Below are 19,806 nucleotides of genomic sequence, written 5' to 3'. Positions count from 1 at the left end.
CGGCATATTGGGCTGTATTGGCAGGAGCATTGCCAGCAGGTGGAGGGAAGAGATTATTCTCCTCTATTCGACACTGGTGAGGCCACACCTGGAGTATTGCGTCCAGTTTTGGTCCCCCCACTACAGAAGGGATGTGGACAAATTGGAGAGAGTCCAGCGGAGGGCAACGAAAATGATTAGGGGGCTGGGGCACGTGACTTACGAGGAGAGGCTGAGGGAACTGGGGTTATTTAGTCTGCAGAAGAGAAGAGTGGGGAGGGATTTGATAGCAGCCTTCAACTACCTGAAGGGGGGTTCCAAAGAGGATGGAGCTCGGCTGTTCTCAGTGGTGGCAGATGACAGAACAAGGAGCAATGGTCTCAAGTTGCAGTGGGGGAGGTCTAGGTTGCATATTAGGAAACACTATTTCACTAGGAGGGTGGTGAAGCACTGGAATGGGTTACCTAGGGAGGTGGTGGAATCTGCATCCTTAGAGGTTTTTAAGGCCCGTCTTGACAAATCCCTGGCTGGGATGATTTAGTTGGGGATTGGCCCTGCTTTGAGCAGGGGCTTGGACTAGATGACCTCCTGAGGTCCCTTCCAACCCTGATATTCTATGATTCTAAGAACACTCAGATGTCTTACCCCGACCTTGTCCCCTGCCTGACCTCTGACCCTGTCCCGTCTGACCTCTGACCTACACAGACCATAGCCAAGAACACTCAGATGTCTTACCCTGACCCTAATCTGACCTCTGACCCTGTCCCCTGTCTGACCTCTGACCTACACAGACCATGGCCAAGAACACTCAGATGTCTTACCCTGACCCTAATCTAACCTCTGACCCTGTCCCCAGCCTGACCTCTGACCTACATAGACCATGGCCAAGAACACTCAGATGTCTTACCCTGACCCTAAAATGACCTCTGACCCTGTATGACCTCTGACCCTGTCCCCAGCCTGACCTCTGACCTACACAGACAAGGGCCAATAACGCTCAGATGTCAGCTCCCTTGACCCTGTCCCAGGCTGAGCAGCGGGCAGCGCGCCCATTGCCCCGCCCCTGGGCCCGGCCGGCGGGCGGAACGCGGTGCGCAAACGGCGGGAGCCGGGGGAAGGAGCTGAGCGCAGGACGCCGCTGTCATGGCGGCCTGAGGAGCAGCGGGGGAGGCGCCGGGAGCCGGACGGAGGCGGCCGGAGCAGGCAGGTGAGGCCCCCCCTCCGCTCCCACAGCCCCTAGGGTGGCTCGAGGGGTCTCCCCGCCCCCGCTTCTATTCACCGCTCCCCGGCGTCCGCGCCCCTGAGCACCCCCATGGCTACCGGCCCCCGCCGCTGCCGGGGTCTCCCGGCTCCAGGCCCCCGATGCTCTCTAAGGGGACGAGGCCTCCCCATCGACCCCTCCCCCGCAGCTCCCCTTGTCTGGGCTCCCATCGCCCCCTCACAGCTATCGGGGGTCTCCCTGGCTGCCCCCCCCCATGAACCCTCCCTTCTCTGAGCTACCCCTGGGGGGGGGATCTCCCTTTGGGCCCCCATGGACCCGCTCTTCTCTAATTTAACCCGGGGGAGGGATTTCCTGACTGGGCTCCCCTGGACCTCTCTCTTCTCTAACATACCCCAGGCCAGGGGGTCTCCCTGACTGGGCTCCCCCCGAACTCCTCTGAGCTACCCTGGGAGAGGGGTTTCCCTGACTGGGCCCCCCATGGGTCTCTGGGATCTTCATTGTCCCCTTCCTTTCCATCTACATGAGGGGTGGAGAGAGGGTCTCTTTCTTGCCCACCTACACTTTCACTCTCTACTGCTTTGGTGGAGAAGACGGGGTTAATGTGCTCTGGTGTAAACTAGCAGTTTTCTTGTTGCCTTCGGTGAAAGGTGCATTCCCAGCGCTTGGTGTGAATTGGTAGCTTTGTCTGCCTGTAGGTGTGAGCTATGTAACTTGAGTCTGCCTTTAATATTTATGTGTCCTGTGCAATGAGAGGTTTCTGTCTCCAGGACTCTTTATTTTCCTTCCAGCCCTTTGCCAGTTTGAATTAGTTTCTGATTATGGTCTAAACACGTGGGCATTTGCAGAGACCTCTGTTATGCTCCTCCTGTTGGAGGCAAATAGTTCTACACAGAGGATGCACAGTACATTCAGCTTTAACCCTTTTTGTTCTGAGTGGTTTGCCTGCTACATCCAGGAAACCCCTTGCTTTCTCCCTTGCACTCACACTGACCTCCAAGCCCTAGCTGCTCTGATCTTTGGATAGTATGTCGCTGTGGGAAATCTGTATGTTCTTTTCCCTTTCACTCCTGAGGGTCAGTTTGACTTGACCCTGCCTTAGGACTTGTGGAAGGAAGAAATCCAGGCAATGAGTACTGCACCTGTGTCTCTGGAGCTTTCAGGCAGCAAACATGCACGGTTTTGTATTGGAAAGATAAAAATGTACCTGAAATGTGAAGTTTGACAAATAGGGTGGAAAAATCCTGTTGTGCACCAGCCTAGACAACCAAAAACACTGTATGAACAAGTGAAATGTGACTATGAGACAAGTACGACTGTGCAATTGAAAATACTGGGTGTATGGCTTGCCAGGCTCATTTGAACTGAAAACAAAACCTACCTACCTCCTCAGTTCTTAGCAAACTGAAGAAGAAATAATGAATGATTTTCCCACTGGGCCACTCATGCCAGGCTTGCCATTTGCTTCTGTGCTACCAACATGCTCCTGGGGATGGCATTTCCAGAAAAGTGTGTACACAACTGGCTGTGTGGAAAAGTGCAATCTGGAGTGTGGACAGCAGAACAGATCCAAAGAAAGAATCCAGCAAAATTGGTAAATGATCAATTTCTTTCAGGAAGGTAGCCCTGACCCATTGTCTAGGGTCTGGAAATGAGTCAGAAGATCTGGGTTCTGTATCCATCTCTCACCGACTCGCTATCTTCTTGAGCAAACTATTTCACCTTCGAGTCTGTTTACTCATCTGTAAAATGCGGATAGTAATACTTACCTAGTCTTGGAAAGCACTTTGAGAGCTACTGATGAAAGTACATAAATGCAAAGTTATGCTGTTTCATAGGTCACACAAAAAATAAGCTGGAGGAAGGGAATGTTTCCTATAGGGCAGCCATAATTTCATGTTGCATTTGTGATGCTGATTGTCCTTTGATAAATTACCTTAAAATATTTCTTTCATCTACATAGCAATCGCTTTTCATCAGGCTTAAAAAATCTATTTAGTCTTAATCTGGTAGCCTCAAATGATACCCGGAAACCAGAAAGTAACACTATGGTGCCTCTGTCACTTGTGATTTTAAAAATAAAAGAGGTGGAGACTTTGCACAACTTTCACAAGAGGATCAGGAAAACCTACTCTGTCACAATCTTGTACAACACATTCAGCACTTGTAGTGCCTTGGAGGATAGTCTTGTGCTTAAGGCAAATGCCTGGGAGCCATGAAATCCTCATTCATTCACAGTTCTATCACATTCCCTGTGTGACCGTGAGTTAGTCACTTGACCGCTTTGTGCCTAAGTTGCCTTTTCTGTGAAAGCAGATGATAAAACTGATTTACCCCTTAGATGTATTTGGAGACACAGGGTAACTATACTGCCAACACAGAGTGTGATGGCAGCTCAAGTAGACCTACGTGAGCTAACTTTAATCTAACTAGCTTGGATAGTGGAGTAGTAAAGCTGCAGCAGCCTGTGCTTCAGTGTAGGCAGTACAAGCCCACCCAGAACCCTGGGTATTTACTAATGGGACTAATGCGGACAGAAAGGTTAACAACAAGATCTTAAAATTGTCACCAGAATATGTCCTTTGTAACTAGAACATGAAAAAATCATGTCCAATAGTGATTCAGGGCTTAGGAGATCAAGTTCACTGTAGCTTGCACGTGACTTGTAATTTACCACATTTATTTATTTTCTGAACTTGTCAGCTGGTAACTGGATTTGACATTTCAGAACCCAAATTATAATGCTCAGAGTGAAGAAACAGGTCAGATGTATTGGACCAGAATTGAAGACAAAGATTTACCTTTATAAAGAAAGGTTTTTTTTTTTTTTTTTTTTTTTTTTTTTTTTTTATCATTCAAGCCTTGTAATTAACACAAATCAATTTAACTCTGCCCTGTTGGCAAAAATGCACAGTAACCAAGTAAACTAGTGACGGAGCTTTTTCATTTTCCCCTCTGGCTCTGAAAGCAGTTGGAGTTCTGTGTTCCTGCCTTGTTAACTGACAGGTATTCCGATACTATTGGGAAAGATGCACTATACAAGCCTATGTAAGTGGATTATTTTTTACGTATATATAAAGGGTTAAATCAGTTGTTGTTCGTTTGCTGTGTAATGAGTTGTGAGGTGGAAGGAGTCTCAGCCAGTTCCTAGTAAACATCACAAAACCCACCACCAATGTTGTCACCACTTGGTAGTCTCAAAAGAATTGAAAGCCTGAATTGGCCATGGAATCTGAACCCCCCCCCCCTTCCTAGTCCTAAAGGAGCCCTTCCAGGGCATAGGTGAGGCACGTTGGCAGGACAGTGTGCAGGAAGCTTTTAAAGCTAGTGCCTGAGCTGTTGCTGCTCTATGGATAAATAGGACTTTGGCCTCCAGGGCTTAGTCCTGCACTCATCACTAGCACTGAATTATCATGAAAAACGAGGCAAAGCTAAGTGTGGAATGTTACCATCCTGGACATGCTTCCAAGCAGTGCTTTGCACAAAGATGGAGGAAAGAGTCATTAAAACCATTTCTTTTTTGGCAGATTGAAAAATCTAGAATGGCAGGAGAACAGAAACCATCCTGCAATCTTCTTGAGCAGTTTATTTTATTAGCCAAAGGCACCAACGGATCAGCTCTGACTGCTTTGATAAACCAAGTGCTAGAGGCTCCTGGGGTTTATGTCTTTGGCGAGCTGTTGGAGTTAACAAACGTGCAAGAGGTAAGAGTTAAGTTTCTATCTCTTTTCTCCCCCTCTCACCCCCCCCCACTCCTGGTTTAAGGGATCTCCTAGGAATTTCCATGCACATAGTAGACTAGGATGGCAAAATCTCCATCTTGGGGAAAGCCTGACACAATTTACCACAGTTTTCCAATGCTTCTATCATGCCCTGAGTCAAAATGACAGATTTACAGAGAATTGTGAGGACCTGGTATACATGAGGGGATCCCTTTTGTCATATGTATTTATTTGGATTTAAATAATAAAATGATGCCTATGCAAGGCTCCAGGCATCCTAACTTGTGACTGTTAATACAATAAAATTTCAGCAACACTAAAATAATCATTTAAACTACTATTTCAGCCAGCCAGCCACCAGCAAAAAAGCTCCTTTATATTCCGCCATTTTTCTGGGAAGCATACCGTTAGCCTTCTCTAAAACTCCTGTCACAGATGTATTTTGCAGCATGCCCAGAAGATCACCACGTTTGGGCTGTGTCAGAGCAAAATGGGGAGCAAGTTCCAGAATCCCAGAGCCCTCCTGCTCACAGAGTGTTCTCTAGCTCCCTGTCTCTTACAATGAGTGAGATCTAGCTCCAGCACCTCTGCTGATTGCTGTTATGGCAGTATGGCACACAGGAAGCTCAGCTTTCCAAACAGGCTTTTGTGCATGGCCAAAAATGCCGTCAACAGTTTTTAGCATCAATTTATATTTTTGGTTTCCTCCCAGTTTTTTCATGCAGCAAATCATGTAGATTAGGAGAACTGAAATACCAACCCAGGCTAGTGTAACAGCTGTTGTTCCAGTGCAATATTTGCTTGTCAGAGGAAGTACAGAACTTTGAGGCAGACAACTTAAAATGCTCTAACCTGCTTTGCTTTTAGATTGTTTGTGGTTTTGCAGGTTAACTGTTTCAGTTTCCCAGTGGCCAGTAAGGATTCTTAACCAACCAGCCCCATAATCTGCTCATCTGTCATGTGATAAGAATACACAGCTGAATTGAAGGGGACACGTTCTTCATTTTCTCTCTTAAGATGCTGCATGAAGCAGCTGACTGTATAAACTAAACTCAAGTTCTAATACATGGAATTGGCTGTATCATCCTGATTCTAAACTACTGAAATGTTGTGCTGATTACATGACTTTGGAAAGGGTCCAGCCCTCTGACAACTGAAAATAGCCCTTCTTTTATGTATTTTTAAAAAGATACATATTCTGTGTGGAATTAAAGCCAACACTGTGGAGAAGCTGTATACCAATATCCTATTGGCTTACGTAAGATTTCTTTTGCTTTCCTCCTCTCCAGCTTGCTGAAGGGCCTAATGCTGCTTATTTCCAGTTGCTGAACCTGTTTGCTTACGGAACGTATCCAGATTACGTAGGTAAGAGATTGCACTTCACGAATGCTCTTAGAACCTGGTGAAGATTGAATGGGCTGTGAGTGGGGGTAGTGCAGTCTCTTCAGAACTAGCTTGTGCAGCTTCTCATTTTTCCAGCCAGGAAGCTCAAGGTAGCTGACTTACCCAAGTGTGTGATGTCTCCATGAATGTGGCAGGTTGAAAGGATCTAAGGGTAGAATTCTGTCTGTCAGAGGCTTTCTGGATGAGTGGGGGCTACCCAGTTTATTGCACCCAATGCAGCATGTATGATTACCTGCCCTATGTGTGTATTCAGTGCAAGGAGCTCCTGGCCCTCAGAGACCGTGTACGGGCTTTGGAGACCAGGGTGGTTGAGCTGGTTTAAGGGAGACAGAGAGGTACATAGATGAGACTTTCTGGGACACAGTAGAATGGTCTGACAGCCTCTGTGCTGTTGAGGAGGGTGAAAGTCTCAGGGAAGGAGAGCATCGAACTGGAGCAGAGGGAAACGATCCCATAGTTGGGACCCTCCTTCCAGATGATGATGTGGTATCCTCTCACACTGAGGATACCTCTCCGGGGGAGAGAACTCCAGTTATTAGGAAGAGGCAGATATTAGTAACGGGTGATTCAATCATTAGAAACATAGATATCTGGGTTTATGATGACCGGGAGAACTGCATGGTGACTTGCCTCCTGGTGCGAAGGTAGCGGATCTCTCGGGGCATATAGATAGACTTATGTGTAGTGCTGGGGAGGAGCTGGTGGTCATGGTATATGTAGGTACCAAGGACATGGGGAAGGATAGGAGAGGGGTCCTGGAGGCCAAATTTAGGCTGCTAGGTAAGAGATTGAAGTCCAGGAGCTCCATGGCAGCATTCTCTTAAATGCTTCCAGTTCCACGCGCACGGCCAGTTAGACAGACAGACAACTGCAGGGTCTCAATGCGTGGACGAGATGATGGTGTAGGGAGGAGAGGTTTAGATTTATTAGGAACTGGGGAAACTTTTGGGAAAGGGGGAACCTATATAGGAAGTATGAGCTCCACCTAAACCAAAATGGAACCAGATTGCTGGCATTTAAAATTAAAAAGATTTTAGAACAGTTTTTAGACTAAGGGCTGGGGGAAAGCCGACATGTGCGGAGAGCACATGGTTCGGACAGAGACATCCCTTAGGGGAGGATCTACTAATAGAGATTCTCTATGTCCTAGTAAGGAGGAGAGTATGGAAAATAAAATACAGGTAGGATCTGATGAGAAACAGTCAAATGAAAAAAAAGTCTCATTCAATTGCATCATTCAGTTGTAATGGGAGACAGCTAAAAAGTGACAAGTTTTTAAAGTGCTTATATTCCAATGCTAGAAGTCTAAATAATAAGATGGGTGAACTAGAGTGCCCCATATTAAATGAGAATGTTGATATAATAGGCATCACAGAAACTTGGTGGAATGAGGATAATCAATGGGACACAGTAATACCAGGGTACAAAATATATCGGAAGGACAGAATAGGTCGTGCTGGTGGGGGATTGGCACTCTATGTAAAAGAAAGTGTAGAATCAAATGAAGTAAAAATCTTAAATGAACCCCAAACTGTACCATAGAATCTCTATGGATAGTAATTCCTTGCTCGAATAATAAGAATATATCGGTAGGGATATATTACTGACCACCTGACCAGGATGGTGATAGTGACTGTGAAATGCTCAGGGAGATTAGAGAGGCTATTAAAACAAAAAACTCAATAATAATGGGGGAATTCAACTATCCCCATATTGACTGGGTACATGTCACCTCAGGACGGGCTGCAGAGATAAAGTTTCTTGACACTTTAAATGACTGCTTCTTGGAGCAGCTAGTCCTGGAACCCACCAGAGGAGAGGCAATTCTTGATTTAGTCCTAAGTGGAGCACAGGATCAGGTCCAAGAGGTGAATACAGCTGGACCGCTTGGTAATAGTGACCATAATATAATTAAATTTAACATCCCTGTGGCGGGGAAAACACCATAGAGGCTCAGCACTGTAGCATTTAATTTCAGAAAGGGGGACTACATAAAAATGAGGCGGTTAGTTAAACAGAAATTAAAAGGCACAGCACCAAAAGTTACATCTCTGCAAGCTGCATGGAAACTTTTTAAAGACACCACAATACAGGCTCAACTTAAATGTATCTCCCAAATTAAAAAACATAATAAGAGAACCAAAAAAGAGCCACCGTGGCTAAACAACAAAGTAAAAGAAGCAGTGAGAGGCAAAAAGGCATCCTTGAAAAAGTGGAAGTTAAATCTTAGTGAGGAAAATAGAAAGGAGCATAAACTCTGGCAAATGAAGTGTAAAAATATAATTCGGAAGGCCAAAAAAGAATTTGAAGTACAGCTAGCCAAAGACTCAAAAAGTTTTAGCAAATTTTTTTTAAATACATCAGAAGCAGGAAGCCTGCTAAACAACCAGTGGGGCCACCGGACAATTGAGATGCTAAAGGAGCACTCAAGGACGATAAGGCCATTGTGGAGAAACTAATTGAATTCTTTGCATCGGTCTTCACGGTTGAGGATTTGAGGGAGATTTCCAAACCTGAGCCATTCTTTTTAGGTGACAAATCTGAGGAACTGTCCCAGATTCAGGTGTCATTAGAGGAGGTTTTGGAACAAATTGATAAATGAAACAGTAATAAGTCACCAGGACCAGATGGTATTCACCCAAGAGTTCTGAAGGAACTTAAATGTGAAATTGCAGGACTACTAACTGTAGTCAAATGACTGGAGGATAGCTAATGTGACGCCAATTTTTAAAAAGGGCTTGTAGTGAGGCAGCTGCCCCATTCTGGTGTGGAAGGGGTTAGAGAAAGCCAAAGAGGCTGCGCAGAGCCCCAGCCAATCATGGAAGGGCTTAATGGGAGCCAATCAAGTGGAGGCTTGAAAGCAGCCAATCAGGGCCAGGCTGGGCCCTATAAGAAGGCTGCAGGGCAGAGAGGAAGGCAGTCTGTTCCTGGAGGGCAAAGGGAGAAGAACTGGCTCTTAGAGAGAGAGAGAAGAACCTAAGACAGAGCAGGGCTGGGCAGGGTCAGCAGGGGCTGGGAGAGCTCTAGGCTGATGACTGCCAGATTGGGGCCCTGACACAAAGGGGCAGAGAAGGTGCTGGGGCTATGGGGAAGTGGCCCAAGAAAGTAGGCCCTGAAGGGGCTATACTAGAGACTGCAGTTGGCCACTGAAACAAGTAGAAGGACTGAGGACCGTCTGTCCCCCGAAAGCGGGGAGAGGGGGCACAGCTGAAAGGAAGTGTCCCGAAGAGGACGCCACAGTCCGGGAGCGACACGGGTCCAGATGGTGGAGACGGTGGAGGAAGTGGAAGTAACAGTGAGTGAGACACTGCTAGTAAAAGGTGCCCTGGTGGGCCAAGAGAGCTAATTCCCAGCAGGACCAGCAGGAGGCGCCCTGGCGGTGGGTCTGCACCGTTACGTGGCTCCAGAGGTGACCCCGGCAATTACAGGCCGGTAAGCCTGACTTCAGTACCGGTCAAACTAGTTGAAACTATAGTAAAGAACAAAATTGTCAGACACATAGATGAACATAATTTGTTGGGGAATAATCAATATGGTTTTTATAAAGGAAAATCATGCCTCACCAATCTAGTAGAATTCTTTGAGGGGGTCAACAAGCATGTGGACAAGGGGGATCCAGTGGATATAGTGTATTTAGATTTTCAGAAAGCCTTTGACAAGGTCCCTCACCAAAGGCTCTTAAGCAAAGTAAGCAGTCATAGGATAAGAGGGAAGGTTCTCTCATGGATTGGTAACTGGTTAAAAGATAGGAAACAAAGTAGGAATAAAAGGTCAGTTTTCAGAATGGAGAGCGGTAAATAGTGGTGTCCCCCAGGGGTCTGTACTGGGCCCAGTCCTATTTAACATATTGAGAAATGATCTGTAAAAAGGGGTAAACAGTGTGGTGGCAACATTTGCAGATGATACAAAACTACTCAAGATAGTTAAGTCCGAGGCACTGTGAAGAGCTACAAAAGGATCTCTCAAAACTGGGTGACTGGGCAACAAAATGGCAGATGAAATTCATTGTTGATAAATGCAAAGTAATACATATTGGAAAACATAATCTTAACTATACATACAAAATGAAGGGGTCTAAATTAGCTGTTAGCACTCAAGAAAGAGATCTTGGCGTCACTATGGATAGTTCTCTGAAAAACATCCCCTCCGTTTGCAATGGCAGTCAAAAAAGCTAACAATGTTAGGAACCATTTGGAAAGGGATATACAGTAAGACACAAAATATCATATTGCCTCTATATAAATCCATGGTATGCCCACATCTTGAATACTACGTGCAGATGTAGTTGCCCCATCTCAAAAAAGATACATTGGAATTGGAAAAGATTCAGAAAACGGCAACAAAAATGATTTGGGGTATGGAATGGCTGCCATATGAGGAGAAATTAATAAGACTGGGACTTTTCAACTTGGAAAAGAGACGACTAAGGGGGGATATGATAGAGGTCTATAAAATCATGAGTGGTATAGAGAAAGTAAATAAGGAAGTGTTATTTACTCCTTCTCATAACACAAGAACGAGGGGCACCAAATGAAATTAATAGGCAGCAGGTTTAAAACAAACAAAAGGAAGTATTTTTTTCACACAATGCACAGACAACCTGTGGAACTCCTTGGCAGAGGATGTTGTGAAGGCCAAGACTATAACAGGGTTCAAAAAAGAACTAGATAAATTCATGGAGGATAGGTCCATCAATGGCTATTAGCCAAGATGGGCAGGGATGGTGTTCCTCGCCTCTATTTGCCAGAAGCTGAGAATGGGCGACGGGATGGATCACTTGATGATTACCTGTCCTGTTCATTCCCTCTGGGGCACCTGGCATTGGCCACTGTTGGAAGACAGGATACTGGGCTAGATGGACCTTTGGTCTGATTCAGTATGGCCATTCTTATGTAAATCTTTTTTTCATCTGACTATGGAAGAACAGCAATAGCCAGACTGTTACGTGCTGGTCTAGACGTTTAGAGTGGGCATTTTACTAGCCTCTCTTGGGCTGAATCACTGTGACATGAATTGACTTGCACCGGTATTCACGCTCTCTTCCTAAGATTCAAAACACACTCATTCTGCAGAGGACAAACTCTCCATCTCTTTTGAAATTAGAGTGGTACCGATTAGAGAATCTCCCCTTCCAGGGGTTTGTAACCTATTCTTGAAAATCCATTCTGAATTGAAACTTGGTAAACAAGGTTTGTATCATGTTTTGTGTAGTGAATGTGTGTGTGAACAAATACAGTATTTGTGTATGCGCATAGGCTGTTAGACAAATAGTCCATTTTTATGTGCAAAAGTTCAGTTTGAATTTATTTGTTGTGATAATTTTGCATGCAGATTAGGCACACAGTTGCATGTGCTTTTCACACACAATTGCACATGTCTGTCTTTGGAAACTGGCCCCTCGCTATCTGTTTAAATAAAAGCACTGCATCTACTAGTGAGTTCTTAGAAGTGTAATTATCAATGTCACAATTTGACTGGGTTGAGTTGCTTGTCTCCACTTGAATGTCTTAAACATCTTTGTTTGGGAGATACTTGGCAGGAACTAAACCTGTGCTGTAGTCTAGGCTTTGCTGTGTTTTTGGAATACTGAGAAACTAGCTACAAAGGGAAGAATCTCAGAAAGGAACAGCTTTTCTAGTCAGCCTTAAAACAGGCCAGAGAGCCTTCTTGCTTGGAAACCATTGGCTGTACTCAAGGGTGTCATACAAAAGCCCTATCTTGCTCCTAGGCTTCTATAACCTCTTCATGTGGCAAAGCAAAATAAAGACATGTCCACCAGGATGCCACCTTGGAAATAGCCACTTGTATATAATTTCAAAGGCACCAAATCTGAATCAGGATAGCATGTCTATCTGAAGGTGCATTCTAACCTTGCTATGCCTTTGTGCTTGCACTTCAATTCTGATGCAGTGCAGTACTTAATATTTGTGAGCAGCAGCCTGAATCCAGAGTATCACAATGCTTTACAAATAAGTCTGCCCAGAATGTCATTGATGCCCATCACAGTAGTATCTGAGCACTTGAGTTGTAAAATCTGGAGAACAGCTTTAGTAGATGTATTGGGGTGAAAGCTCCGGTAGATATGGAGCCAGCACAAGCTTCATGAATTCTTTGCAGTCTGTGGGTCTCTAGGATGTGACCAGTTAGAGGACCAGTCTGCTCTGCATGAGTGTTAGATCCCAGGGCATGGCTTGTAAGAGTAGGGATGTTCACTAATATCCTGGACTTCAGCTTCCCCTTCCCATGTAAGTAAGATAGTAAGGGAGAGAGTAATCACCGCCTTCCAAATAAAAATGGGTACGGGACAGAGGAGGCCAAAATGGAAAGAATTGGGTGAGATGAGTAAGATAACCTTAGTGTCACGGAAATACTAACTCTTTCATTAACACATGTATTCCAAAGAGCGCCTTTGCTTTTGAAAGCAGCCAGCCTCCCTTCTGTTTGTGAATACACTAGAGGCATGTGGATACTGCGGTGATAGGATGGCCATAGAAGAATCTAGATTAATAATTTCTCTTCTCTCCATGAACCTGATGTTTGACACTTTCATGCATAATTCCCAAGCACTTCAAAGTAGTAAGTATCATCCACATTTTACAGTTGGTGAAACCAAAGTCCAAGGTTTTGTTAGCATGAGCTTACTGAAAGAGGACAAATAGTTTGGTCTTGGAAACAAAATATTAACCATATGTCTTGGCAGGATTTCACCTGTAGACATGTGAATTATGTTCTGTATTTTTGTGGTTCTGGTTTTGGAATTAGAACAGTTAATAACTGACTTTCTTTTTAATTCTGCCTCTGTTTCTCCTTGGGTATGGTCCAGCTGTTACCTATGGCAGCACTGCCTTCTCAGTAGCACCCCTTCGTAGCAGCAGGAGTACTTAGTGCTACTGACTTCTAGGGTGTAACTCAGTCGAAGACTTTAATCTGAAGGTTTTGTTTAATTCTTGAAGGAAAATCCGTAACTTTGTTCTCAATTTTTTTTTTACATTGAACAGCAAACAAGGATAACCTGCCAGAGTTAACGGGGGCCCAGAAGAACAAGCTGAAACACTTAACTATTGTAAGCTTGGCTGCCAGAATGAAGGTAAAATATAGAAATCTTGGCTAAGTAATGCCAGCCATTTCTGCAAGTGGCATCCAAGTATTGTACTCGGGTTTGCATTAGGCTGCATGTGTGCTCTGGAAAACCTGTGACTGGAAAATTACCTGCAATGTACAGTGCTCCCCTGTATTCATGGGACTCAGTAACTTATGAAGGACTTCCAAGGAGTGAGAGCTTGGAATGGCTGAACAGTTCTATAAAGAGCGAGAAATGGGCATTCTGGGAGGAGAAATCAGATTGGCTAATGGAGGCGGGACCCAATCGCCCATCTACCTCTTGAAAATCTTGTCAATTCTGGGTGGGGAAGGGAATTGGCTATTTTACCTTCCACAGTGCTGCCGCCCCAACCCACTCTCCAGAACTTACTGTAATAAAAGCTTACAGGAATGTCTTATGTGTGGCGTAACCTAATAGTATCTGCTTCCTTTGATACTATTTGATACTTTCCCACTCGCTGTTTACCTGCAGGATGTGTACAATAAATGTTTGTTTGATTGCAAGCTTCTACAAACCCTACTTCCAGACTATGCTCAACTTTCCATTCTGGACCCACAAGTGACTGTTTGTACTTGGATTTCTTGTTTCTAGTGCATTCCTTACTCTGTGCTGCTCAAAGACCTGGACATGAGGAATCTGAGGGAGCTGGAAGATCTAATCATTGAAGCTGTGTATACAGACATTATTCAGGGGAAACTGGATCAGCGCAACCAGGTGCTGGAGGTGGATTTCTGTATCGGCAGAGACATTCAGAAGAAGGACATCAGTAATATTGTTAAAACACTCCAAGAATGGTGAGGCAGGAGGCTCCTCCACCTTGTCTGATTTGCCTTTTAGGAATGTCTCAAAGGAAATAGCTTGCCCTGGTTTTTTCTGAGTCCTGTAAGAATCAAATGTTAGCTTAGTTTCAGCATATTCCATTCATTAGCACTCTTACACCATGAAAAGTCACTTCGCAAAGGGTCCCTCCTGGACAAAAACCCTGATACCCTCTCCAGTATTTCTTACAGACGCTGTCATAGTAATACATCCAGTTGTACTACTGGTTTCAGATTCTGAAGTTACCTCAGTTCTTACCTTAGTTACCTCGGCTTTTTGCTTTAGGGCCTCTCCTACAGTCATGCCAAATTGACATCATGGCCTCAACCTAGAGACAGACATCTTGTAGAATGACACCTTCCTCCTCCTATCATATTAATTTTTCTAATGAGCAAAGACAGATTTGTCCACTAATCCTCTGGTGATGAGAATTACTCAGGCAATTCTTAACAAACTGTATCTCAGAGTCACAGTACTTTAAACTTCACCTCTGAAGTGTTTCAGATATCTCTGTAGGCCTCCCTTCATTGCTGGAGATGAAGCAGACCTCATGCTTTTGGCTGAGACCATCTTGTTCTGGTTACTCTCGTGTATTTTTTATCAAGTTTCCAGTAATCTGCCTTTCAGTCCTGTAGGATTCGTTCATTACCCAAAGGAGTTGCCACTTTTCTAGGCCACAGGGACTGTGACTGATTCCCAGTTGACTACATAATACAGTCACTGCCTAGCCGTTATGGGTACATTAGAAATAACAAAGATTAAGTAGCTGTGGAAGTGTGGTAACCTGGGTCACTTGGTTTTTCTCTTTTCCCTTCTCCACTCCTGCTTCCCCCTCACTACAAGGAAGGAGTGCAGCAGCTTCTTGGATCTTTCTACATTGCTTGGTGTGCAACTCTGAACCCACTTCAGATCCCTTTCCATTCCTTCCCACTGTGAATGGGAGCTGAAGCGGTCATTGAGTGGAGGAGTGTTCTTGTCACCCTGCTTGTTTATTTCTTAGGGGGACCTTGTCAGTGTGACTTTTATTTTCTGAGTAATCTAAAAAAAATCAGTTTCTGATATATCCCCCTTTAAGTAGCAATTCCTGACTTTTTAAAAAGGTTTGAACATGTTTTTTGGCTTCTCTGTGGTGGATCTAATAGAGCAACTCCACCAGACATGCTGGGACCAGCCCCTGCTTCCTCTCTGTTCACACACCTCTCTACTGCCTCTTTTGTTTGGCTTTGCTACTGCTGGCAAATATCTTCTTACAGGGCGCAAGGAAGTGTATACATGTGAGCTCCTTCTAGACTGGCCATCGACAAAGCAGCAAAACTGAGTAGATACATGTTCAAACCTTTTTACACAAAGTAAACACTGAAACAATAGAATAAAACATCTTTTTCCACTCAGTTCTTTCAACTCTAATCATCTTTGCTGCTAATGTTAAATATAAGCCCCCAAACTTTCAGACAGAACTGTTTTGTTTTGTTTTTTTCAAACTGAGTGTCCCTTTCAAACTGTCCAGCATTGAACACACGAGTGTTGTTACATTTTCAGGTGCGATGGGTGTGAAGCGGTTCTGTTAGGAATCGAACAGCAAGTGCTTAGAGCCAACCAGTACAAAGAGAACCACAACCGAACTCAGCAGCAGGTAGAGACAGAGGTAGGTGTAGAATCACTCCTGTCTGCTCTGGTGATGAGCGTGTCAGATACACCTTCAAGTTTCTCTTTGGTGAATTTCTGTGCTCATTAAAGTGAGAAACTAAGGGGCCTGGCTAACACATAGTGTGAGCAGGAGTCTTGTAACCGTCCTTTGCACTGCACTGCCGATGTCCCTCAATTCTTACCTTGCAGCACTCCCTGCTATTCAGTCCAGGGCTTCTGCTAGGTGGAGACTGACAATCATGCCACACAGGTGTGCTAATCTTGTGGTGCACCCTCTAGGAAAGAACTTGGATTCCTCCTCTTCACAACCATATTAACTTCACTGATGGGCTAAGCCAGATTTGACCACTGACCTTCTGATGTGTGGGTTTCTGAGTCCTCCTTTATAAACTTGCTGGGACCTCCTTGCGTTGATTTGTTAGGAAACCAATTTTTTAACACACAAAACACGACGGAAATCTGATGTTTCTACAACTTTAGATTTCACTGTGAATAATGAAAATCCAGAAGGAATAAGAAAAAATAGTTAATTTATTGTAAACCTAGGAATGTCGTTAAAAATCTCTCCATAGCCATTCCTAGACATCCCTCTGAATTCCATCTGAAGTGGTGAAAGTGTGGTAAATTCTTTCCTTAGAAACCCTAAATTGTAGCTGCAAAAAGTGTGTTTGAAAACTGCTTCCATCACTGAGAGTGCCTCATTTGTTAACCCTGCAAACCTGGACAGCCCTCTGCCATCCCAAGGGACTACATTTTCAAAACTGTCTAGTGATTTTGGATACCCAACATAAACTCCCTTAATAGAGGTTTGTCATTCACTGGATGAGTCCTCAACAATTTCTGAAAGTCTGGTCGATTTAACGTGTCCACTTGAGTACCCCCAAAATGACACCCAAAATCCTGAAATCGCTTTTTGAAAATTTGAGCCAAAATGTTTTTCCCCTATTCCTGTAATATTCAGAGATGGCCAACAGAGGGCAGCATAAGCACATGGTTTTAGTCTCTGCTGATTGTATTGCTTGTGAAAACAAAACTACAACTGCAAAAGTGAGAGCAGTCCTCCTGAGACTGTAGCTCGAGGTTTGTTTCTTGCAATCCTGCATCCCAGTAGGTTCATGCTGGTCTTTTGAAGCTGTTTATATGCAGTGATTTGACTGGTACCCAGGACACATTTGAGGAGTCCGGTGGCACGTTAAAGACTAACCGATTTATTGGGGCATAAGTTTTCGTGGGTAAAAAACCCACTTCTCCGTGCATCTGAAGTGGGTTTTTTACCCATGAACGCTTAAGCCCAAATAAATCCGTTAGTCTTTAAGGTACCATCGGACTCCTCGTTGTTTTTGTGGATACAGACTAACACGGCTACCCCCTGATACTTAGGACACATTTGGTTTGCCGGGTGTTTCTAGCCCTGGGGAGTCTGGACTCCTGACTTCTATGCTCATTTCAGGCTGCATTTGTTTTTGTCAGTTCACTAATTCTTTTCGTGGCACCCCCCTGAGGTCCGGTGTTTGGAGGGTGAGGTGCCATGCAGATGGCACTTCCCACTGTTTCCTGGTGCATGGGGAGCATACCACTGTGTGCTTGCTCGTCGAACACACCCCAGGTCTTGAGGGTAGCCTCCATTCCTACCTTGGAGGAGAATTGTGGATCAGCTGGCTGATTGGTCCGAATGGTTTTCCCTTCCCTTCGCTCTGCAGAGCTGTTCTAGGTGTGGGGTATTTTCCTCCCCACGTATCCCAGGCTCTCCCTGACACTTGAGATCTGTGGACCGGTGAGCTGGCTGCCTCCTGCAATCAGGCAGTGGAAAGTCTTTCTTGCTTGTCACTGTGCTACTCCTGGTGTCTAGTAACCGGTATCTGCAGCCCCCAGTTGCCTCCAAGCCAGGTCTAACATGGAGTATTATCAGGTCAGGTCATCTAATACCAACACCTAATAAAATCAGATTGAGAGAATGTGTGTGCATGGGGAGATTTGTATCCAGTGATGAGTTACTCTTCGAACTCAAGGGCATTTCCATCCTGTGCTTAGGAAGGGGCTTCCTCTCTGCAGTGGGGGTGAAAGAAGCAAATGCTCATTCGCTTTCTCTTTTCGCCCAGGTCACAAACATAAAGAAAACATTAAAAGCCACGGCCTCATCATCAGCACAAGAGATGGAACAGCAGCTGGCAGAGCGGGAGTGCCCTCCCCACGCAGAGCAAAGGCAGCCCACAAAAAAGATGTCCAAAGTCAAAGGGCTGGTCTCCAGCCGCCACTAGAACCTGCCACGTAGCCATCATTCAGCCAGGAGTGACGACAGAAGGAGCGACAAAGGCCCCGTGTCTCCTTTTCGGTGGGTTCTGGGCCAGGCCTCTCCAAGCTGGCAAATATAAAAGCCCTGTTTGAATACAGCCCCAAACCGGCCGTGCCTGGCTAAGCTACACTGTGCAAATCTCATTCACATCCAAGATGCCACCTGTTCTCCTAGGCCTTTAAAGAGGGACTTTCAGCCAGAGAGAATTCCCACAAGGGGCAGAAAACCTGCGACACCAGGGGAACGGAATCTCTGTGGAAGGTTTTGCTCCCTCCCAGCCAGCCTTCCCATGCTCCCTCTTGTGAGGAGTTTGCCATGCTGATTTAGAGTTCAAGATAACGTCTACCATGGCAACTGGCTGAATCCCAAGATTGGGACTTGGCTATTGAAGCTCCAGGCTGGGAGAGAGGAAGCTACCAACACAGACTTCTCCAATCCCAAAGGGAAGGCAAAACATTACTAGGCCAGAAGCAGCGCTACATTGAAATCTTCAGCCTTCCCCAGATCCCTCTGTATTTTAATTCACACTCTACCTCTCTCTGTGAAGGTGAGATCCAGTGCTGGGCTGTGTTTACTAATCTCTTTACTGCCCTATTAATCTGCCACTGATTTAAAGAACTAGGCTACGGCTGTGAGGCTTCAGCACAGCAAGGAGGAAGCAAGCTGCTCTCTCTCGAGCTCTCCGTATTACAGCTGGCTGGGGACCTATTGGAAGTCACGTTCCTTCTCAGTGTGTCTGCATCCCTCCCAGGGCTGCTTGTGAATTGTTCCCTTCCTGAAATCTTTAAAGCATAATACCGTAAATCTTCCTTGGAGACGACGTTTGGTGTGGAAGAGGAGCCGCTGTGGCTTGGTGGCAGGCCAGTGGCCCAGAACCCGCTGACAGGCGTGGCAGTGACATCCCCTTGCTGAAGCGATGGACTTTACTAGCCTTTCTGAACTTGAACAGTTTCAGGTTGTATTTTACTCACAAGCAGCCCTGGGAGTTTTGTACATTGTTGTGACTCTAAAACATTTGACCCTTTTTTGTGTTTGATATTTGTTACAGGCTAACTTCAGGGGACTTGCACCTCGTGGGGGAGGTTGGTGGCTGTTTGTGTTTTGTTTTTTTTTTTAAAGGGGAGGGCAGGGTTGAGATCTAAACTGCAATTCACATGAAAAAGTGCATTTTGGAACCAATTAAATGCTGATTTAATGTAGGAGTGGAGTCTTGGCTTTGGAGCAGCCGTGGGCAAGCCCTGGCTAGGCTAGCTGGGTACTGACATGGCCCTCGTGGCTGGGTTATCGGAGTACCTCGCTGACACCTGACTCCATCCTCACGCGCACCTGGCAGGCAGGGAGGTGTCCTTCCCATTGTACAGATAGGAGCTGAGATGCAGCGAGATGTGACTTGCCCAAGTTCATGTAAGTGGTCTGTGTCAGAGCCAGGACCTGCACCCAGGTCTCCTGAGTCTTAACCCCTTACGCACAGGACCAGCAGGAATGAGACTGTCATACTTTGCTATCGCAGTCTGCACAAAGCGAGGCACTCCCGGGGAGGGACAGTCAGCTTGTCTGAGCACTATTTCACAGCCTGGCCCATCTTCCTTTCAGTTTATCCACCCACTCTGCAGTGAGAAGC

The 19,806-nt window shown here is 45.3% G+C and overlaps 1 protein-coding gene across 1 annotated transcript; it reads left to right on the top strand.

Moving 5' to 3' along the window:
* Window positions 1-1,111: 1,111 nt before the first annotated feature.
* COPS7B (COP9 signalosome subunit 7B) lies at window positions 1,112-18,245 on the top strand. The gene is made up of 7 exons (XM_024201714.3): window positions 1,112-1,186; window positions 4,726-4,902; window positions 6,210-6,285; window positions 13,323-13,411; window positions 14,018-14,220; window positions 15,785-15,890; window positions 17,992-18,245. Exons 2-7 carry the CDS (start codon window positions 4,741-4,743, stop codon window positions 18,148-18,150), a joined length of 795 nt encoding a protein of 264 aa, XP_024057482.1. The 5' UTR covers window positions 1,112-1,186; window positions 4,726-4,740; the 3' UTR covers window positions 18,151-18,245.
* Window positions 18,246-19,806: the final 1,561 nt, after the last annotated feature.

This window comes from Terrapene carolina, unplaced genomic scaffold (genome assembly GCF_002925995.2).
Source record: "Terrapene carolina triunguis isolate 2854851 unplaced genomic scaffold, T_m_triunguis-2.0 Scaffold88, whole genome shotgun sequence".
NCBI classification, from domain to species: Eukaryota; Metazoa; Chordata; order Testudines; family Emydidae; genus Terrapene; species Terrapene triunguis.
The sequence above is the reverse complement of the archived record's forward strand: the minus strand, read 5'-3'. Positions and strand labels throughout refer to the sequence as shown.

What these genes read in the sequence shown, in the direction of transcription:
- COPS7B (XM_024201714.3), top strand. Translation starts at nt 4,741, where the DNA reads ATGGCAGGAGAACAGAAACCATCCTGCAATCTTCTTGAGCAGTTTATT. An exon ending in AGTTAACAAACGTGCAAGAG is followed by an intron (nt 4,903 to 6,209) that starts GTAAGAGTTAAG and finishes CCTCCTCTCCAG; the next exon opens with CTTGCTGAAGGGCCTAATGC. An exon ending in AGCAGCAGGTAGAGACAGAG is followed by an intron (nt 15,891 to 17,991) that starts GTAGGTGTAGAA and finishes CTTTTCGCCCAG; the next exon opens with GTCACAAACATAAAGAAAAC.